The sequence below is a fragment of the Penicillium crustosum genome (genome assembly GCF_028827405.1).
Source record: "Penicillium crustosum strain IBT 35664 chromosome Unknown utg000002l_segment0_segment0, whole genome shotgun sequence".
In the NCBI taxonomy this organism is placed as follows: domain Eukaryota; kingdom Fungi; phylum Ascomycota; class Eurotiomycetes; order Eurotiales; family Aspergillaceae; genus Penicillium; species Penicillium crustosum.
This window is the reverse complement of record NW_026623123.1, coordinates 9,187,499-9,208,785: the sequence shown is the minus strand read 5'-3', so window position 1 is coordinate 9,208,785 and position 21,287 is coordinate 9,187,499. Positions and strand designations below refer to the sequence as shown.

General features: G+C 48.9%; 10 protein-coding genes across 10 annotated transcripts; 3 read left to right on the top strand and 7 right to left on the bottom strand.

Moving 5' to 3' along the window:
• Positions 1-408: 408 nt before the first annotated feature.
• On the bottom strand, positions 409-1,385 carry N7487_007017 (class I SAM-dependent methyltransferase; the record flags this gene model as incomplete). The annotated part of the gene is made up of 3 exons (XM_056874764.1): positions 409-1,011; positions 1,089-1,260; positions 1,345-1,385. 3 exons carry the CDS (start codon positions 1,383-1,385, stop codon positions 409-411), a joined length of 816 nt encoding a protein of 271 aa, XP_056732484.1.
• A 722-nt stretch (positions 1,386-2,107) lies between these two features.
• N7487_007016 (NAD(P)/FAD-dependent oxidoreductase) lies at positions 2,108-3,164 on the top strand (the record flags this gene model as incomplete). Its single annotated transcript, XM_056874763.1, is given in 3 exon segments — positions 2,108-2,499; positions 2,572-2,878; positions 2,895-3,164. 3 exon segments carry the CDS (start codon positions 2,108-2,110, stop codon positions 3,162-3,164), a joined length of 969 nt encoding a protein of 322 aa, XP_056732483.1.
• Positions 3,165-3,436: 272 nt separating this feature from the next.
• On the bottom strand, positions 3,437-3,985 carry N7487_007015 (uncharacterized protein; the record flags this gene model as incomplete). Its single annotated transcript, XM_056874762.1, has 2 exons — positions 3,437-3,893; positions 3,978-3,985. The coding sequence occupies 2 exons, from the start codon at positions 3,983-3,985 to the stop codon at positions 3,437-3,439; spliced, it is 465 nt and encodes a 154-aa protein (XP_056732482.1).
• A 926-nt stretch (positions 3,986-4,911) lies between these two features.
• On the bottom strand, positions 4,912-7,700 carry N7487_007014 (beta-glucosidase; the record flags this gene model as incomplete). The annotated part of the gene is made up of 5 exons (XM_056874761.1): positions 4,912-6,886; positions 6,950-7,121; positions 7,177-7,248; positions 7,311-7,515; positions 7,575-7,700. The coding sequence occupies 5 exons, from the start codon at positions 7,698-7,700 to the stop codon at positions 4,912-4,914; spliced, it is 2,550 nt and encodes an 849-aa protein (XP_056732481.1).
• A 768-nt stretch (positions 7,701-8,468) lies between these two features.
• N7487_007013 (Major facilitator superfamily domain general substrate transporter) lies at positions 8,469-10,253 on the top strand (the record flags this gene model as incomplete). Its single annotated transcript, XM_056874760.1, has 4 exons — positions 8,469-8,727; positions 8,800-8,979; positions 9,058-9,586; positions 9,641-10,253. 4 exons carry the CDS (start codon positions 8,469-8,471, stop codon positions 10,251-10,253), a joined length of 1,581 nt encoding a protein of 526 aa, XP_056732480.1.
• Positions 10,254-11,575: 1,322 nt separating this feature from the next.
• N7487_007012 (uncharacterized protein) lies at positions 11,576-13,490 on the top strand (the record flags this gene model as incomplete). The annotated part of the gene is made up of 5 exons (XM_056874759.1): positions 11,576-11,860; positions 11,919-12,743; positions 12,806-12,853; positions 12,907-13,297; positions 13,348-13,490. The coding sequence occupies 5 exons, from the start codon at positions 11,576-11,578 to the stop codon at positions 13,488-13,490; spliced, it is 1,692 nt and encodes a 563-aa protein (XP_056732479.1).
• A 418-nt stretch (positions 13,491-13,908) lies between these two features.
• Positions 13,909-15,595, bottom strand: N7487_007011 (uncharacterized protein; the record flags this gene model as incomplete). The annotated part of the gene is made up of 5 exons (XM_056874758.1): positions 13,909-14,551; positions 14,612-14,883; positions 14,938-15,038; positions 15,086-15,181; positions 15,244-15,595. The coding sequence occupies 5 exons, from the start codon at positions 15,593-15,595 to the stop codon at positions 13,909-13,911; spliced, it is 1,464 nt and encodes a 487-aa protein (XP_056732478.1).
• A 1,105-nt stretch (positions 15,596-16,700) lies between these two features.
• Positions 16,701-18,273, bottom strand: N7487_007010 (fungal specific transcription factor domain-containing protein; the record flags this gene model as incomplete). Its single annotated transcript, XM_056874757.1, has 4 exons — positions 16,701-16,939; positions 16,998-17,215; positions 17,266-17,658; positions 17,711-18,273. 4 exons carry the CDS (start codon positions 18,271-18,273, stop codon positions 16,701-16,703), a joined length of 1,413 nt encoding a protein of 470 aa, XP_056732477.1.
• A 425-nt stretch (positions 18,274-18,698) lies between these two features.
• On the bottom strand, positions 18,699-19,248 carry N7487_007009 (uncharacterized protein; the record flags this gene model as incomplete). Its single annotated transcript, XM_056874756.1, has 2 exons — positions 18,699-18,991; positions 19,032-19,248. 2 exons carry the CDS (start codon positions 19,246-19,248, stop codon positions 18,699-18,701), a joined length of 510 nt encoding a protein of 169 aa, XP_056732476.1.
• Positions 19,249-19,493: 245 nt separating this feature from the next.
• Positions 19,494-21,266, bottom strand: N7487_007008 (Thiamine pyrophosphate enzyme C-terminal TPP-binding; the record flags this gene model as incomplete). Its single annotated transcript, XM_056874755.1, has 3 exons — positions 19,494-19,744; positions 19,802-20,934; positions 20,992-21,266. The coding sequence occupies 3 exons, from the start codon at positions 21,264-21,266 to the stop codon at positions 19,494-19,496; spliced, it is 1,659 nt and encodes a 552-aa protein (XP_056732475.1).
• Between the last annotated feature and the right edge of the window lie 21 nt (positions 21,267-21,287).

The following is a 21,287-nucleotide window of genomic DNA, read 5'->3' as shown; positions in this document are numbered from 1 at the left end:
TGAAGAACATCTTCTTGATTGTCTTGATTCACAGAGAAGAACTAGTATTACTTCCTCAGTACGCTTTCTCAGACATATAATCCTTACACAATATTTCAAGTGCAAACATAAAACACAAGCAAACTAGATCTCAGATGAAATGAACGGCATCTGCCCCTGGTCTCGCCCGTAGCACCTAAAAGTACACTTTATGCCCACTCTCACTGTTGCGCATCCTATCCGTCGGCTGCAGCTCGGGATCACTTGAAGGGGGCACAGTGGATCTGAGAATTCACTCCTGCGGGGCACTATCCCGAGGGTCATTATTCCTTATCGTTTACTACTGCCTAGTAGATAAGATCATGAAGGAATTGTCTTGAGTATAAATGAATGAAAGTGACTGGCAAGGAAGACTGTAACTGAGAGATACTACAGCTTAGTTGCACGAGCCCAAAACAGTTGCATCTGCCCACTCTGAGCACCGGGAACGGGCGATAGCCGATCTGCCAGCACAAACTGAGACTCTCCACAACCCGCCTGTTCGAAGAGGGATAATATCTGGTCCCGTGAAAAGTTGGTGTGGGAGATGGTATGCGCTGCAGGGTGTTTTGGATCTATTCCATCGTGCATATGGTGATGGTGGTGATGGTGATTGTGATGATCATCGGAAGAGGACGGAGTTGTCTGCACGCTGGCTTGCTGCTCAGGCTCATTCAACAAATCGCGCGCCGCCCAGTCAATAATCAGAAGCACACCACCCGGTCGCAGCCTTTCGGCGAGACGTTTGGTGGCCAAGGCGATGTCTTCGACATGGTGCAATGCCATACAAATAGCTACCAAATCGAATCCATCCAGCTCTTCCTTGCTGAGTGGAGGGGTGGTCGATGTAACTGTGGGAGCCAAGAGATTACCCTGAACGGCCAACATGCGTGAGTTGTCGAGGCCTAGTTCCGCTGCAGTTGCACGATATTCGTCCAGCATGCCATCTGACAGGTCAATGCCAATGCATTTGGAAAAATGATGATGCAGGGCCTGGAGAATGCCAACAGTCAGTATTGTGTGCTGTGGGTGGCATATACTCTAATTGTTAACCAAGGCCAATAACCTACACGAGATACAATGCCATTTCCGCAGGCATAATCCATCAATTTCGTCTGCCGGTCATTGTCGCCAGTAGGAAGCTGAACGCCTATCCAGTCAACGTTGCCCGTCAGAAATTCGAAAACCTGATCCTGTAGATCGCGAATCCATTTGTCTTTGAAAACAAGGTGGGAGGCATGGCTAGACGCATTCAGCAGTCAGCATTTCTCCCAAGGTCCTCTCCGTACGTCTCTCATGGGAGTCTCTCCATTGCTCACGACTCACTTCCAATATTCTTGGTTCTTGTCAGCAAGTGTCTGTCCCATTGTGCTAGGTAGATCGATGATATATTCTATGAGTGTAGTTCGATATCGAATAAGGAAAGAGAATATAAGCACCAGTGCAGCTGTGGAATATCGCCAGGTGAGCATTGGTGAAAACACCATGTGGCACGAAGACGACCTATTTATGTGACACGACTTACATGTGATCACCTGATCAGCTGAATTATTGATCATCTAAACCTTGGAACCTTGGAACCTTGGAAGCTTCCAAGGTTGGAAAAGCAGCGCTTACAAAAACACCACAGCGGCCAAATGAGGATCCACCCCTGAATGCCAGGGTGGAGCAGAAGGCGCAAATAATCGATCTCAATTGGTCCATTGTAACGGACCGAAGCAACGGGCCGATACCTACCTAGGTACATATGTACCTAGGTAACCACCTGGGCAGCAGCATTCCGACCTACCTAGGTAGGTACGGATGATACTTCCCGGCTTGCTATCCAGCGTTCCTCTAGGGCTCCCGAGGTCCCCAGCGATGGTTTGTTGTTTCATAAAATATACTATATTCGGAGACTTTTCGGAGACTTTCAGAATCTAGAATGCTCTCGATCGGACCGTAACTGAGATCGAGCTAGCGATATGTAGTGTTGCTACCGGCAGCTTTTTGTTTATTTCGGACAGGGCCACCTTGGAAGATAAAATGGTGATGGCATATCTCAATAAAAATTCAATTTCAAATCCGCGATCACGATCTCAAGTGTACAATGACTATCTTCGACGTCCTGATCATCGGCGGCGGCCCGGCCGGACTGTCAGTGGCCACTGGCCTCGCGCGCCAACTGTACCGGGCTATCGTATTCGATTCTGGTGTCTATCGAAATGCCCTCGCCAGCCATATGCACAATGTGGCTTCATGGGATCACAAGTCGCCCGAAGAATTTCGCCGGGCCGCTAGAGAGCGCATCCTATCGCGGTACGACACGATCGAATTCGAGAATGTCGAGATTAAGAAGGTCGAACGGAATACTGAAGGATGTTTTAATGCTATTGACTCGCAAGACCGAGTGTGGACGGGAAAGAAGTTGGTCTTTGCCAATGGAGTCCGCGATATTTTCCCAGATATCGCGGGATATGGAGAGTGCTGGGCACGGGGAATGTAAGCAGCATCCCTTTTTATTTTCATTTGGTTTTCTTATTTCTATGGATCATAACGTACGGCCCAATGTAGATTTCACTGTCTCTTCTGTCATGGCTTTGAAGAACGAGGCTGCGAAGCCGCCGGAGTGCTCGCCATTGGGGATATGGCCAACACCATGGCGGCGATGCACATTGCACGCATGGCCAGGCGGTTTGCCACGACAGTCACCATCTATACGCACGGCGTGCAAGAAGTCACCCAGGCACTCGAGAAAGTCAGCTACGATGCAGGTATCAAGGTCGACAGTAGACCTATCGCACGACTGGTCAAGGGACCGGGCCCATCTGATGTGGACGTTGAATTCGAGGATGGTACTCACAGAACGGAGGGATTCTTAGTGAGTATCCCTACAGCCCCAACGGCAGTTGAGGGTAGCAGATACTGACCACCTGCAGGCCCACAAGCCTAAAACGCAAATCAATGGCCCGTTCGCCGAGCAACTAGGATTGCACCTCACTTCTGACGGCAATATCGAGACAACGGAGCCCTTCTACAGCACCTCCGTCCTAGGAGTATATGCAGCGGGTGACTGTGCCGTTCCCATGAAGGCGGTAGTAACGGCCATGTCGTCGGGGACGTTGGTGGCGGGAGGATTGGCCGGACAGTTACAGGCAGAGCTGTAACTGGGACCACAAAAACTAATGCAGACTGTTCGAGACTTTTTGGGGAGACGATCTGGGATAGAACGAGACCTCGGAGGGTAATTGTATCTACCTCTCCCCTGAAATATGGCACTCTAGTTGGTAGTTTACTCGGTTTTATTTGTCTACTTTACGGCCTTGGTCGTGTAATAGAACAAATACAATCTTGTGAATGTCTTTATTTGAGAGGCCTTTGAAGTTTGCACAAAACCAATTTTCCAACCAGGTCGTAGTGGGACAATGACCCGTGTCGACTATAAAGATTCCTCATAGAACAAGCTTTGGAAGAAATATTGACCCCGTTTTCCAAGGAGCCAACAGCCATCAGTGGTGCATTCCCAGTGGCAATTACAGCACTCAGATTGGCCGTCTTCGTAGTCGATAACTACGCAGTAAGGGAAAACCCCTCCTCCGAGTTGGCACAACGCACACTCCAGCTCAATACGACGCCCGACCATGAACATGTATGCCGCTTCAACATGCTCAGCAAGCTTGCCGATTTCTTCGTTTAGGTCCACAGCATTCCAGGGAATGCTGTCCCGTAGCATGGGCTCTCGGCAAGGTGGGAGGGTGATGAGGAAACGCAGGAAGGGAGGCGAGATATCTCGTTCATCGCGTACGCATTCATAAGGAAGTACCTTGAGATGGGAGGCCCATTCTCCTGGAGGGTGCTCGTCGGGTCCGGTAAGGGGGGGATGGGAGGCCTGTGGCCTGAGGCAGATGGGATAGTACAAAATTTCGACTATAAATGTTAGTGGATCCCCCCACAATGATGCCCGAGGAGAGGGGGCTCACCCTCTCATCATGATTAATGTATGGGATTAAAAGGAGACCAAGTCAATGGATTGCATTGGATTGATGGATGGATGATGAGGTGGAGAGAACAGGAAGGAAGAATGAAGTGAAAGAAGGAAGAGCAAGCAGAGGAGGATTAGAGGGAAAAAAGAAATGGTGATCGAAGTACGAGGGCCTACAATTGAAAGCTTTCTACACTCATCCAAACTTGGATATGCTTATTCCATTATCCCACATTGCCCCTGACTGGGTATATAGGTATGAATATATGATGATTCCATATATATGACGATTTCTCTAACCTCGTTTCTTGTATTTTGATTCTATCTTGCTCCTTGGAATCCATCGTTCTGTTCTTGCCCAGACGAACAGAGCAAATCACTCGGAGATTCGATTTGACCCCTTCCTCAGTATCATTTACCCTTTGGCTACACAACTCTACGACACTTCCCTGAGGTCCAAATGATTACATTCGAAGCTAACAACAACGTGTGTTCCGAGTGCTAAATGTGACTGGAGCGAAGTTTAGCGATGGTAGCATAACCTCACGCTCTTTCATTTTTATGAATATATGCATCCGAGGAATCACTTTCCCATCTTGATGATATTCGTCCACGCCTTGTCTTTGTGTTTGAACTTGAGGATGGCTTTTGATTTTTTGCCCTCCTTATTGGTGGCCCTAATAGCCCGTTTAATTGTCTCCAAGTTGTCTAGGATGAGGAACCGGTTGTTCTGGTATGCTGTAGGCATAGTAAACCTTCAGGAGTAATCGACACCTGAGGCGATTCCTGTTGGCCTATCCACGTGGGACAACAACCAGGTCAGAATTGTGGATTTTTACAATACATTTCGGGGATTGGATTCCCAAGAGAATAGAATTAAGGACAATTCTCAACACCATCATCTGCTTTGAATTGCTTGTTACTTAGTATTCTTAAATACCCTTCCAATAGTGTGACTTCGGAACATTGAGATCCACGTGTAGCAGCGTTTCCGCAGACGAGAAACTCGCATGGACAGTATATGGCCCTTCCTGGAGCTTCCATTGACCCTCCCGTGGGTCAAAGAAGCTAAATGCATACTTGTCAAGAACAAACTCCGTCCCTCGTCGCTCTCCTGATTCCAAATGGATCTTTCTAAACGATCTTAACTCCTTCGGGGGGCGAGGGTGCTGTGCCCCAGTCAAAATTCCATTGTATGAGACGTACATCTGAATAACAGTCTTCCCAGCCCTGGAGCCCGTGTTACCCGCCTCGCAGGCAAGTGTGACCTTGGTCTGATTTGGCTCGCCAAATTCAGTACTAGTAATTTTGAAACTGAAGAGTTCAAAAGTAGTATATGAAAGGCCGTATCCAAAGGGAAACTGGGGACTGGGCGTATCTTGTGCATCATAGAAGCGATAGCCGACCCTGAGCTTTTCTTCGTAACGAAGCACATCGTTATCATCGCAAGGGAAGTTGTTGAAAGCCGGGTTATCTTCATTCTTCCGGGGCCATGACATGGGGAGTTTCCCACAAGGATTGACGACACCAGTCAGGACCTTGGCTACGGAGCTGCCGCATTCTTGGCCAGCAAACCAGGACTGCAGGAACACGGGAACGTGGTCGATGAAAGGATTGACCGTTACGGGAGAACCGGAGAAGTTTACCACAATAGACTTGGGATTTTGAGCTGCCACCGCGGAAATCAGCAAGTATTGGTCTTTTGTCAAGTCCATGGTCTCACGATCGTAACCTTCCGACTCGATCTCGTTCGTGTTTCCCACAAAGACAATGGCTACATCAGCTTCAGAGGCAACGATGGAAGCGTCATGGATAGCCTTTGGAATGTCGAAATATTCCATGAAGCGAAGTGACGAGCCTTGGAAAACTGTCCCCTCAACACAACCCAGCACATCTGCGTCAGCTGCCCACGAATGAACATCAATCTTGACGCGTTGATACTTGGCCAGGCTAAGAGAAAACTTTCGCTCGATCTTAGCTTTGTAGAAGTAAAATGACTCAGGCTGGAGAATAGGCTCTTGTGCCCGGTGGAAAACCTCTTTGCCGTTGACAAAGACTTTCGCTACCCCGGTGGTAATAACCGAGAAAGTGTGAAGTCCGTCGCTGTGCGGGCTAAGGGCAAACGACATGCGAGTGCAGTATTCGCGGTCAAGGAACTCCGGCCATGCTTCCTTGATCATGTACTCAGCAACGGCAATCCTCTGCTCATGGACCTTGTTGCGGCCCACGGCAGAACCATTAAACCACTCCAGCAAAATTGGAAGATCCTTCAGATCTCTCTGGTCTGGGGCAGTGTCGTCAATTACGGAAATTACATCGGGCTTAAAATGGGGAACTGTCGCATGTACCGGAACGCCCGGGCTATGCCGGCATTGGAGCCCCGATTTCTCGAGAGCTTCCAGGGGAGAGACGGTATGCTGAGCAAGAACTTTGGCACTTCCACCGCCACCAATGCTGGGATTCATTGCATGATGACCTATCACGGCCACGCGTGTACCGGGCTTAAGTGGCAGTAGCCCATTCTCATTCTTGAGAAGGACAGCTCCTTCAGCGGCGAGGTTCGCGATAAACTCCATGCGGTCGTCGTCAGGAATCGACTTTTCTGGCAACTCTTCCGGGTTTTCAAAGCGGCCTGTCTTCCTAGCCAGTGCCAAGATTCTCTCCACACTCCGGTCGACTGCTTCAATAGGCACGGCAGAACTCTCGATCTCCTTGACAAGCTTTAAGCCTCGCCATCTTGTTGGGCCCGGCATCTCCAGGTCGAGACCGGCATTGACAGCCTTGGCGGTTGAGTATACGCCAAGCCAGTCCGAGACGACAACGCCAGAAAAGCTCCATTCCTTTCGGAGAATGTCTTCAATCAGTCGATTGCTATCGGCGCAGTATTCTCCGTTGACTTTGTTGTACCTACACCGAATCTCCGATTTAGGCACTCTCTTATGTCTGCTCAGAAGTAAAGAAGAGACTTACGATGTCATCAAACACCATGGATCTGAATCGCGGAGCACGAGCTGGAACGGAAGCATGTATATCTCCCGCAGGGTTTGCTCGTCAACCTCTGACGTCATCTTTGTGCGGCGCTTCTCCGAGTCATTCGCAACAAAGTGCTTGGGGGTCGCCGCAATTCCCTGCGATTGGCAACCTTGAACAAATGTGAGAGCCGCATCCAAACATAAGATTCAACACTGGAGCCCTACCATTGACAAAAGCAGCGGCTAAAGTTCCTACGACATACGGGTCTTCGGAATATGTCTCATAGTTCCGTCCCCCTATGCACGCTCTGGTAAGCAATACCATAACGTGGACATGACTGGCAATGGGAAAGGCTCACCTAAAGGGGACCGGATGATATTCATGGTTGGAGCCAAAAGCACGTTTGCTGATTTGGTGATTGTCTCCTTCGCGATTTCCTCGCCGAGCTGATGGACTCTGACGACATCAAATGTGGCCCCAATGCAGGTTGAGCATGGGAAGCAGGCCGCAGTGATGCCACTAACGTAGCTTTCGCCTCGAGCCCCATTCGGCCCATCGGACATCTGTCATAAGTTAATGGCGGGACAAGACGAGACGAAGAGGCTTGTTCGAGACAAGGTACCTTGATGTGAGGAATGAATACATCGTCCTTCTTTATAACCGGAGTACGCCACCAATCAACCGCCGACAGAAGCTGCACCTTCTCCTCCACTGATAGACGGTCCAGGAGCTGAGTCTCGTTGGCCATGGCTGGGAGAATAACTAGGCTAGATACGAACAGGGAGGTAATAGAGTAGACACATACACTTTCTGGCAACGGATGAGGGGCGGTGTTCAAAAGATAAACATGGCTTCTTTTCTTCCTGTTCAGACCTCGGAAGTTATCCAGACATAGGAGGCTTGTAGGCTGGAGAAAGGAACCCCGCGCAGCTCATCAAAGTATGCTCTCGGCTCAGACCTTCGGGAAATACCCGATTCCCGGACGCTAAGCTTAATTCGGTTCGGGAACTTGTCGCATGTCCGGGAACTGGCTTAAGTGGACGAAATCGCAGTTCTTGGCGAGACAATGTTGCAAGTGCTGGGCAGCGAGGGGCACTGATCTGGGGCATTTCAATCATCCCTGATATGCTTCACAGATCATTATATAGCACCATGAATAACAATAACTTCAGTGCGGGCTTCTTTCGGGGTGATCAATCACCCCTGGCCGAACAGTAGTGCAAGGAACGGTGTCCGGGGCTGGGGCGCCGGTATCTAGATCCATCCCCCACATAATATCGGGGTATTAGATTCTTCTCCATGGGGAAATAAGGGCGGGGTAAATACAAAAATTAGGCTTCGGTTAGCGATTTCCTATTCTCGGGTTCCAGGTATCAAAAAGGTGGTAGATGCCCGGCTAATTGAGGACGAAACGAGCAATCTTCTACGCCCCGTCCCTGTTCTTGGACTTACTCGCTGTTATTCTGATCATTTCTTCTGAGCATTGAATCCTGACCCAAGCAGACAACATTTTCCAATGTCCAGGCAGAGTACTGACAAAGAGCTGCCCAGCAGCTCCTTTGTGGAGAAAGCCACCTCAGGCTTGGACGCAGATACCTTGGACGTCGGCCAGCACATCCAAAAGCTTGCCGACGAGTGTCCGCCCTTTTATCGCAACCGGAATTTGCTCATCCTATACCTTCTCATGATTCCAGGATGCTTAGTTCCTGCAATAACCCTTGGCTTTGATGGTGCCATGATGAATGGTCTGCAGGCGGTGCCCAGTTGGGACGTTTGTTAGCTTTCTCTTTTCATTTATCTTGTTCCTGTTGAAGTGGTGGCCGAGGCTGATACTCATTCCGCTCCAGATTTCAACAAACCTCGAGGGAGTCTCCTTGGTATCATGTCTGCCATTCTGCCCCTTGGCTGTGTTCTTACCACACCTTTCATCTCCATCGTCGGCGATCGCTGGGGCCGACGGACCGGTATTTTCGTTGGCTCTATCATCATGGCGGCTGGTGGAATTATACAGGGGACCTCTGTTCACAGTATGTTGTTACCGACCTAGCCACAAAAACTTTGAAGCACTTTCCCAACCCCGCTTTACTGACACCCGTTGCTTGCAGTCGCCATGTTTATGATATCTCGCTTCATCATTGGAATCGGAATCGTGTTTGCCAACTCATTCGCCCCTATGCTTATCGGTGAATTAGCCCACCCCAAAGAGCGGCAGGTCGTCACCTCGCTATACCAGACCTCTTGGTACATCGGTGCCATTATTGCTGCCTGGACCACTTTTGGCACCTTCAGCATACCCAACAATTGGTCCTGGAGAATCCCCTCTCTCTTGCAAGCCGCTCCTGCTTTCTGTCAGATGGTAGGGGTTTACTGCCTGCCTGAGTCCCCCCGCTGGTTGATTGCCAAAGGTCGCGCTGAGGAAGCCAAGGCTGTGCTGGTCAAGTATCATGCCAACGATGATGTCAACAGTGAGTTTGTCAGTCTCGAGTTTGACCAGATGCGCGATATCATCGAAGCAGAGATCAACAATGAAACCGGCTGGTCGGCTTTCTTCACCACCCCTGGCAACCGTAAGAGGCTGCTCATTATCATCTGTCTCGGCGTGTTTTCGCAGTGGTCAGGCAATGGACTGGTTTCGTGAATACCCCTACACATCCCCCATTATAGGATTGCTCTGCTAACTAAGTTTAGATACTACCTTGTTCGAGTCCTAGAGACTGTGGGTGTTACTGAGACCCGACAAAAGAACATCCTCAATGGTTCACTGATGATCTTCAACTGGGTCACGTCGGTGGTTTCTGCCTTCCTCACTGCCCGAATCAACCGCCGCACGCAATTCCTCATCTCTGGCTTTGGCATGCTGGCCGTCTTCGCTGTCCAGACTCTCTGTGCCGCTTTGTTCAACGACTATGGTAACGTGGCCGCTGGACACGTCGTCATAGCCATGCTCTTCCTATTCTACTTCTTCTTCAATTTGGCCTTCAACGCGCTTCTTTACTCGTATCCCGTCGAAGTCCTTCCGTACCCCATCCGTGCTAAGGGATTTTCTCTTCTCATGTTTTTTGGCAAGGCAAGCAATTTCATCAACATCCTGGTCAACCCAATTGGATTACAGGCAATTGGTTGGAAGTTGTACTTGGTTTACGTGGCCTGGCTCTGCGTCGAGGTTGCCGTTATTTGGGGGTTCTTTGTTGAGACGAAGGGTCCCTCGCTTGAAGCAATCGCTGTTCTCTTTGACGGCGAGCATGAAAAGTCTAAAAATAAGACGAAAGAGCCTACAGAGAAGGAGGAGAAGGAGGCATAGAATGCCAATTTCCCAGTAGGAGATCAGGTTTAGTATGGGACTGGGGGAGGGGGGGTAACAAACGGTCTGATCTAGTATTCATCAGACTGAGGCGAGTGAAAGTACTTGTTGGCGATGAGATTGATGAGATTGATGAGATCTGTTGAGTGATCTTTGAGCATAAACGATTGTGAATTTATTTTAGCGCATGAGTTATCGGGTGAATACAATTGCCATGAGAAATTCCTTCGGTGTGCCTTGGCAGCAGTCAATCCTCTTTCTGGAGTCTACTTGCCGAGTTCGGAATCTCGTCCAAGGGCCTTGGGCCCCCAGGGTCTTTCTATTTGGTGGACCATTTGGTCTAAATCACTGCGAAAGGGCGTTCAGAGGCTGCAATTCTGCCCGAGTCAGCCCGGAGTAGTGACCCCCCAAACCCTACTGCGGGAGTCATACGGTTCCGCGTCACCGACAAACAACCTTCGATTAAACATGCCTTGGAAGAAGGGAATGCTAGCCGCTATCTCAAAGTATGTATCTAATTCCTTCTGTTGATTGCATCTATAAAGTACGTTTCTTCCTCTCTTATCTCTCATCTAAAGTGAGCTGGTGAACATTCGGCGTCTGCTGCCTCCGGGATTTGGAAGTGGATACCAATTCCGGCCCGATACTGCGGTGGCGTGCCTGTGTGGGAGGGCGCTTCGGTGTTGGTTGTACACGAAATAGTATACTTTATCGGCAAATTATTTGGTGAACCTGGGCAGTGATCCCTGATCACAGATCGTAGATAAGGGGTCATCTTATCTCGTAAATACGGACCAGCAATGCGATGACGGGCATCTTTCTGTTGTAGTTTTCCCAAGTTACCGTGGTCTTTACGCGCATTTGCCAAGATATTTCAATCTTCCATACTGATGGTTCTGGCTTCCGGCCTTGGGCTGTCCCGGCTCGTTGCTGACGGCAGCGCTCATCCGGGCACCTCTCGCATTGTTGTCTCTGGCTATTCTTAGCAGAGTGTACAATGGAGTTGATGCCAATGCCACGACCGATCTGGGTATCAAGTATATCAAGTTTGATCCCATTTGGATATTTTAGGACTCCGGCAGCCCAGCTGCCTAGGTGCCAAGTCCTTCACGCCTCTCTTCGCCACACAAATTTCTTCACCACTTTATGCATTCCCAAACTCCAGACACTCAGCGTTACGAGGCTCAGGTACTATCCGATTGGTGATCGAAGTTCGGCAATTTCCCGGACCCACGCCTACTCGTCATGGGGAAAATAACCTTTATCAACGTATCCCGGCATGCACAAAAAGGAAAAAAGATCGAAGAGGCGGACAACACAAAATGACGACAGAGAAAGAAATCACTTGGCAGGAACGTTCCCACGCTAAACGGCATGCTATTCTGAGCGCTATTCCCAAGAAGTGGAGAATTACAGGTCCCATACCCTCTGCGGTCGACCTGCGAGATTGTACAGAGTCATACATCCAACAATATCTGTCTCCACGGGAGATCGAAATCACAGAGGCTGACGCTGTGCTTATCACCCAATATACCACCGTGGGCTCATGGAGTGCAGTGGAGGTGACCGAGGCATTTTGTCACAGAGCAGCTATTGCGCACCAACTTGTACATACCTGTCTTTCACTGCGCTGATCACAATATAACAATGCTAAAATATCTGCAGGTGAACTGTCTCCATGAGATATTCTTCGACATAGCAGTTGCCGCAGCCACCGCACTTGACGCATATTTCGCGGAGCACCAAAAGCCTGTTGGTCCCTTGCATGGGCTTCCAGTCAGTCTCAAGGATCAGTTTCATATCAAGGGAGTTGAAACAACCATGGGTTATGTTGGATGGATTGGCACCTTTGAAGGCAATAAAGGTGACACGCGTGCACGCACCTTCGAGAGTGAACTGGTCAGAGAACTCCGGAATCTTGGAGCAGTACTGTTTTGCAAAACCAGCGTACCAACAACATTGATGTCAGGCGAGACTGCAAACAATATTATCGGATACACCTGGAATCCCAAGAATCGCCATCTTTCCTGCGGAGGAAGCTCCGGGGGCGAGGCTGCGCTACTTGCGCTTCGAGGATCGCCTGCTGGCTTCGGTACAGACATTGGAGGCAGTATCCGAGTACCTGCCGCCTTCAACGGAATATTTGGCCTGCGTCCTTCCACTGGGAGACTGCCCTATGAAGGCACGGCAAACTCCATGGATGGCCAGAGCACCATCCTGTCTGTGGTCGGCCCAATGGCCACAACCGCTCGCTCACTGAAGTTACTTGTCAAAGCCATTCTGGAGCAAAGTCCTTGGAATCATGACCCGCTTGTTCATGAGCTACCATGGCGGAACTCGGTCGAGAGACAAATCCAAGAACGCATTGGTGGAGACCCTTCTGCACTCTCTTTTGGTATCATGCACCATGATGGTGTGGTGCAACCCCAGCCTCCGGTTCAAAGGGCTATAAGGTTAATGGAAGAGATGTTGAGGAGCCAGGGCCATCAAGTGAGAAAACACTTCCTACATTGTGTCTCTCAAGGTTAACTACGAAGACTGACTTGGAATAGATCATCGATTGGCGTCCACCTCCTCACAAAATTGCCCACGTGATCGCAGTAAGTCCCCTTATAATGCACTAGAATATGGTTAGAGATATAACTTTTCCCAGGAAGAGACGTTCCAGATGGATGGCGGAGCAGATGTGCATGCCCATCTCGCTTTATCAGGCGAGCCACAACCTCCACAGTGCTTTGTGGCCGAAACAACATACCTGAAAGCGGTAGAAATAGCAAATCTCAATATTAGGAAGCGTCAGTATCAAAAGTCATATCTAGATTATTGGCATTCAACCTCCAGCTTGACGAGAAGCGGACGCCCCGTGGATGCTGTCGTCTGTCCCACCGCACCTCACGCAGCTGTCATTCCAGGCCGATACCGCCACGTGGGATATACGAGTTTCGTGAATGTTTTGGATCTCACGAGTGCGGTTATCCCTATAATACACGCGAGCAAGGATCTCGACCAGCTTGAGCATGCTGACTTGGGTCAACATGCTGAATGTGAGTGTAAAGTCCTGTCGACTACTTGATTTCATCTAAAACTGTTTTAGACGACGCATCGCTTTATGATGGTGCACCGGTGGGGATCCAACTTATTGGCCGACGTTTAGAGGAAGAGAAGATTCTTACTCTTGCAGAGTATGTCCACGACTCCTGGGTCGAGCTATCATCCTCAGCTCCCAACACATCATAGTCAGGCTATACTAGCTCAGTATAATCGTTTGCAAAATTCAAAAATTGGTTTGCAAAAGTAGCAGTCACGATTCTTACACTGGGCTTCTTTGGGAAGATACCTGGGTAGTATTAAGAAACCTTGGGAAGTAAGAACTTTTCACGCTGTGGATATAACATTCAACATTAACCACCTGATTCACTATTCTGCAACCTTGGAAATGAATTTAAAATCGAGTTTGTCTGGACAAATTAGAAAATGAGAAGTTAAACAGCACGTCAACTCGTGAACCTGGATCGCTCCAATGTATGAGATGGAAGCGCATGCGTAGAGCCATCGCAAGGTTGGAAAATCCCGAGTTATTTTCTTTCCCAAATGACATCATTGAAATACCAGTTCGCAACAATCCCACACCAGCCAGTCAATTGGAAATAGCTGACTAGTATGTAAAACGGAACCCAGGATGATCATCTCCTAAGTTTTGTACCTCCTCAGGATCGAGCGCCAATCTACCATCCCGCGCCCCCTGGTCTCTTTGCTTGTTTTCCCACCACAGAAGAGAAACAAAGATAAAAGCGGATAGCCCACATACCCAGATCAAAGCTAGACTCGTGCCATAGCCTGTTGGATAGAATGGTGCCTCCGACGACAAAAATATGTTGCTCGCGAACAACCCACCACAATTTCCGAATCCGATTTGCATCGCAGATGCAATGGCTTGCTTGTAGTGACCACTCATGTTGTTACTCAGCCATCCTATGAGGATAGGTTGGGCAATGAAGCCACCTCCGGTGACAGCAAATAGTGCAAAGTACTGCACGCCGACAGGGACTGTTTGCTGTGCAAGTAAGATACTATAACCTATCGTGGCACAACTGCATCCTAACAGCACAAAGCCAAACCGGTGCTTCGTTTTATCACTGAGAATTGCAGTACACAAGGTTATGATGGCTGCCACGATATAGATCGGAACGCTCATGACCTGTGCCATCAAGGAAGTCCAGCCCATATCTCGGAGGATGGACGGAATAAAGAAAGAAGCTGCGTATCCTGTGTTCAACGCTCCGAGATACATGGCGATTCTGCATGGAATTTGTCAGATCCAATTTGGTTAATTTCATGTCATTCATCAGATCGCATACCCTAGGTAGATTTTCGTATCGGTCAAAATCCGGAGGATGGTGGTCCGGTTCAGACGATCCATGGGAAACAAGTGATTTTCGGACTTCAGGCGCGTAAGAAGAATTGTGCGCTCTCGCTCATTCAAAAAGCGTGCAGATTCCGGCCAATCCACAACGAGTAATTTCGCCAGCAGCGCAATTACCACAGTCGCGAGCCCTTCGAGAATGAATATCCATCGCCAGGAGGAATATCCACGGATGCCCTCCATATAAGATAGTCCATAGGCCAGTAGCTAAAACCACATGTGAGTCAAAGACTTGTCAACTATATGTAAGAAAACTCTTACCCCACTTATAGCCCCCGATACAATACTAGCACTGAAGAATAACGTCAACCGCCACTGGAGCTCAAAGCGCTTGTAGTACATTGAGATCAAGTAGACGCAGCCTGTCTTTCTGTCAGAGTGTAACTTGGCTTTGCGTTGGGCCACCCACCAGGCAGAAAGCCGGCTTCAAACAACCCAATCAGGAATCGGCACGCCATCAATGCACCCCAACTTTTCACAAAGCCCTGGCCAATAGTGACACATCCTTATATTCAGCGCAATTAATATGAAGAGCAATGTTAACGGGGGTGGTGGGAGGTGGCCTACCCCATGCCGCCATGATTCCGCAGATCCAAGTAGACGGGGCCATTTTCTTCATGATCAAATTGCACGGCACTTCACAAATAATGTAGGGCACGAAGAAAATTACTAGGGCATAGTTGTACTGCGGCCCTTCCATGTTCAGGTCATCTTCGAGCCCCTGCAAACGTGCGTTACCGATGTTGATGCGATCTAGGAACGCAAGAAGATACAGAAGCATGAGAATTGGCACGACATGTATGTCACATTTCCTGATTACTTTCTGCTCTTCAAGTGCGTCATACTCGACATGATGTTCCCCTCCCTCAATCCAGTCGATGTGGATGGGTTCCAAGTCCTTTTCAACGTTCAGTTCCATTTCGTTTAGCCCAATACAGACCAAATCAAAAGGAATAAATATGAACGAGCGCAGGGAGAAATATATCGGTTAAATGATATAGAAAGAAGATATTCTAGCCCACAGTTGACTAAATCTCAGACGGGGTATGTCGTATTTATGTTCTCAATTGACCTCGTAAGGTATATTCTGACCAGCTAAAGCTATGACGATGCGTTCTATTCTTATTCTAATAGTAAATGGGAGGCAAAAATTTGAATTCCCGCTTCTCACTGCCGTCAGATGTCCGATTGTCATCAGCTGCTCCTGATTGATCACCACTCATCGGTATCCACGATTGATACCCCAGATCTGCACGCACCCCGCAATTCGTACATGTACAGAGTTTCCTGGGCAACTCTGGGAGTGCGGGGAGAATGGGAATAATCCAATCGCGTATTAGGATGAGACATGCCGGAGCATCTAATCCACTCGGGAACTACCCGTGCCCGAGACGTGCACGACCCAGACCCCGGGGGAAGAAATGCCTGCCACCTAGTGTCGAGAACTGGCTTCGACTCGGTATTCTGTAAAGCTAAGAGATTTTCTTCTGCAAAGTGGATCATATAATTCATCGGATTCTATAAATTGACATGTCCCCATTATCTTGATATGAAGGCTCGCCACTTACTGATAACCACATTTCCCAGAAACCATACCGAGAATAAAGATTATTCGTTGCATCGGTTTACGCCGCTTCTGTGAATCCTTTCACTCTAGATTTCTTTCGTTTGAGGCTTCGAGTTTTTCTGTCTTATAAACTGTTAAGGTTGATAATTCAAGGTAGTCATGGAAGGGTGAGGACCAAAATTTCCTTGCTATCTACCGCAAGCACCAAAGTCCCGAAGGGCTCACGCTCTCAAAAGAGGTGTGGTAACAAGATATCTTCGTCTAGGCTTTGTAAAAATTGAGCAGGAAGCATAATGTCGCCGATGTCCGTGTCCCAGTTCTGGAAGAATGGATCTGGGACCCCAAAATCTGTGTGATCAGGCTGCATCAGGCTGCCAGGGCCTTGGTTTATTTCATCTTGCCCCGCAGCGTCTGAGGGCGCTTGGCTCACTCGATATTGATCAGGCCCTATTTTCAATTAGCTGGACTCGAGGAGGACGTAGAGCGGATGAGTCTCACTTCGAGATAATTTTGCGCTATGTCGAAGCTCGTCTAATGCAATGCAATAATCTCGGGCGGATGGGTGTACCCCGATCATTCGGTTCAGTGTTTCAATACATTCATTCCACGAATCTTCCAGTTGCATTGGAGTTATACCGCTGAAGTCCGCGCCACTTGATTCGGTAAGAACAAGAATGATGCCAGCACTGATTAAATCTTAATGTAATGTTAGCAGTTGCAATATGGTACCGGTGCAGACTTGAATGATACGAACAAAATACTCCGTACCACCATGCACCTGTTGCATCCTCTGTTGTGGCTTTTGACAGCGAATGAATGAGATCACACGCAGCTTGTACACATCTCAGGGCAGCATTCTGGCGGTAAAGAATTGACCAGAAGCCAGGCTGCGCCTGGTCGGAAGGAGACATAGTGGCGGAACAGTAAACGCTGAAGGTAGGCCGGTATAACAACAGCTTCAAGTGTAGATACCTGAAGATAAAGTCAATATTTGGATACGATTCTTCACCCATGACTCTTACCTAGCATGGAGAACGTTGGATTGTCGGCGGAAAGTGCGATTTGAAATTGTAATATTGGGTAGCTTCCATGCAAAGACGGCGGGGAGTGAGGCTTCGAATTCTTCCAGCGCTTTATCTATCTCCATAACATCCTTGGAATTCTTTCCACGCGAGGGTGAGTGTTCCTCGTCTGAGGAATCGTCTTCACTGTGATAGATTTTTAAGAGGACCTTCCAAAGGATTCCAATGAGCTTCATATTTTCGTGCCAGAATTGGTTCGTAGATATTGTTCCTTCGGGCTGTTGACTTCCTTGTTTGTCGAGAGAAAGGTATTTGTCATCAATCGGTGAGGGCAACGGAACTCTTGAGTGATCTGGGGTCATGGGTGGACGTCCCATCGTCATACTAATTATTCTGTGAAGGAGTTAGCCCTGGGAGTTACGAGGAGTAGATAGAATGAACATACACATCCATTTGTACACAAGCGCACCAGGCTCGCCAGCGTATCTCCTGTTCCAGAGCAGTCATGTGGCTGAACTGTCGGCGATTTCGCAGACCGAGGCCGACTGCCATCCGATGTGCCATCCCGATCACATTCCAGCATCTTTTGGGGTATGGTGTGCACTGCAGATATATCGCGACTATCAATAGCGCTTGGACATGGGCTAGACTTCCGCTGTCGAGGATATCAATGTTCATTAAGCTCTTCATCCGTTCATAAAACATCATAGAAGAGGTTCGCTTGTCACAAGGGTCCATATTGGAAAATTCACACGCTATGGCAAAAACTGCATTCAAAGCACAATTGAATACAGTGGGTGGGCAATCCAAACCACCGAGGCCCACGTCTGGAAGGTTCTTGCTCGTGTTGTTCTCTTGGTTAGTCCATAAACCTTCATATGTGGCTAAAAAGCTTTCTTTATGAAACCAGGGGTAGAATGTATGGTTGCTGTTGAAATAGACATCGAGCAGCCAGTCTGCAAGACGTCGAGGCGGAAGCGAAAAGTCGTCCGAGAGCATCGCGGCCATATTTGTTGACGAAGACACATTGGGACTAGATGCAAAGGATGACGGGGACATGCTGCTCATCACAGCATTCTTCCTTTGCAACTGAGTGTCTCTGGTTCTACGTGAGCCTTGGGTATATTGATGCACTAGGGATACCAGAGAACTTTGTCCATAGTACTGATCATGACAGGCCGCGTCGGGTGTACCTGGCACCGCCGTTCCCATGGCGGCGAGAGATATGGGCAGTGTGCTACCAGTGGGAGAGGTAGTATGTTCCTTTCGAGGTTCCCGATCTGAAAGCGCAGTTCCAGCTGGACGAGGGGACCCGGGAGGTTGACCGGTTTCTAGATCTGCAAGGTGGGCACGAAGTGAATGGAAATACCTAAAGTATAATTCCATGTCAATTTTGAGCCTGTGAAGAAGACACAATGAATACCCACGCTTTTTCAGTCTGGTATTTGGCCGTTTCCGCAATCACTAGATACTCGCATGGGTGATCCGTGTTTCCCCGCCTCTGACAGGCACCGCATTTTGGCCTGTCTCCATCGCAACGCACCTTGCGCTCTCGGCAGTGTTGACATGCTAGCGCGACGCGCCTGCGCTTCGGGGATGAACTTTGAGCAGAACCAGATCGTGCGTGCGCCTACATAGCCGTGACGAGAGTAAGCAGGTCGTCTCCAAGGACCAGAGAACACTGGATCAGGCTCGGGGATGCCACGTACACTACTCTGGAGTGGTTCTGACATATTTACTCAAAATAAGCAAATTGAGCTACCTACTTGTAGAAATGATAGCAAGGGGACCTGATCGCGACTTCGGGAATTTCGCGTAGTTGGTCTCGGGAATTACCCGACGCGCCAAGGCGGCGAAGCTAACGTCATCATCAGTTAACCAGCGGGGATCAAGTGAATTCTCCGGCTTCCGATGTCTCACGGTGTTTCTCTCATTTATTTTGTTTGAGTTTTCCTTTCTGTCAAGGGCGGTCACAGGACTCATTCAGGCTATCTTCCCCTCCCCTCTGTTCGCCCCATCTCTCCTCCTAGCCGTAGAAATACAGTATGTCTTTGTGCCTGCTCTGTTTCTGATCGATGCTTCCTATCTTCTACTATGCTCAGCGTAGCATCTCATTGATCCATGTGATTCCTTGCAATAGAGCAACAAAGTACATATGATCCTACCTGACTGTTTTGTGTTGAAATTTTCTAACTCTTAAATCTTCTACCTCTTAAGACAAAAGTCAATCATAGAACATGCGCATCAACGACGGCCGAGGTGCCCCCTTTGACAATCTCAATAGCTTCTTTGAGAGTGGGCACCAAATTAGTAAGATCCTTTACCCTGACCGCATGAATGTTTCCGTCGCTGGCAGCTTTCGCGATACCGGAATAGTCTGGGCTGGGCTCGAACGAGATGTTAAGCTCACGATTATCAACCTTTGATCCATGTCCATCGGGGTGAACAAGCAGCATTGATCGTCGAGGTGCGTTCCAACCTGCAGGAGAGCTAGTGTGAGTGTGGTGCGCTAGTACCAGTCAGGATGTGAGCTCACCTTGGTTGTTCAGCACGATTGTCAGGATAGGAATTTGGTATCGGTGAGAGATCCAGTACACGCTCGACGGAACACTGAAGAGAAAACTCCCATCTCCAACCACTTGAACAACGAGTGGCTTCTTGGTCGGATTCAACGCGTCAACGGCCAGCTTGATCCCCAATGCACCACCACCGCTCCATCCAAGGCCACCTCCTCCGCAGTTAATCCACTGACCAGGACCGGTGGGACGGACTTGATCAGAAACGAGAACTGAGTTAGTGACAGCCTCAACAGCAAAGACGGTGTCATCTGGCACAAGCTCTCTCAATTTCTGGCACAAGAAAGAGGCGTTGAAGCCAGTCGAATCCGCGGACAGATCACATCTCTCATCGAGTGTTTTAATCAGCCTCTGGTGACTTTCTCGGCGCAAATTCAATCGTTCTTGTTGTACCGGCGATTTCAAAGCCGCTTGTAAAGCGGGTGACGAATGAATGAATGATAATACCTGAGTCAGAGCGGTCGTGGCATCAGCCAAATATCTCCGAATAGCTGGGAGATAGAACAACGGCATGAGTTTCTTCAAAGGATCAATGTCGATGTGAATGATCGTTGCGTTTTTATTCGGGCGGCATTGAGTAGGAACCCAGGGAACATCACAATTGACAATGAGAATGACATCAGCAGTTTCAATGCTAGGGTCTGACCCATATCGCATCCCCAACCAGCCTGGATGGTCGGAAGGGAAACACATGTCACAACCGCCAGTATCGAGAACGCGTAGACCTGGCACCGCGTCTGCTAATTGGGTCAAAATTTCCACTGATTCATGATCACGGCCGCTATAGCCAGTGACGAGAAGTGGCTCCTGAGCGTTGACAAGGTGATCCGCAATCAATTCCACATGTGCCTCAGGAAGGGCGGCTGCCTCACAGGGTTTCCAATGTTCAGTATTCAAAGAGTAAGGCTGGATGTCTTGTTCCATGACTTCACGAGCTCCCATCAAATACACCGGACCCATCGGATCGCTAGTCGCGAATTGCAAGGCACGGCCGACCATTTGCTTGATATTTTTGCCGGTTTTGATTTCTCCAACATAGCGGCAGTACTGTGCGACAATCTGCTTCTGGTCTGGAACATCCTGAAGCCAATGGCTATCAATGTCTTGGTCAGTAACGACCCATGCCATTGTAGATTGAGGTTCCACTCACATGTATTCAGTGCGAGAGCCCCGCATCTCCCCCTCCATGGTGAAAGGAGATAGACCCGCAAAGATAAGCACAGGTACACGTCCTGTTGACGCATTATGGATTGCAGCCCCAAGGCCAGAGGTGCCAACATCCACATGAATGATAACACACTGAGGCTCTTTGGTGACACGTGCGTATCCATCGGCCATCGATAAGGCGACCATCTCGTTTGGGCAGGTAAAGATTCTGGGGAATGAATCTGGCTTCTCTTTCAGCCCCTTTGCCATTGCTTCCATGATACTGGGGTGATCAGAGCC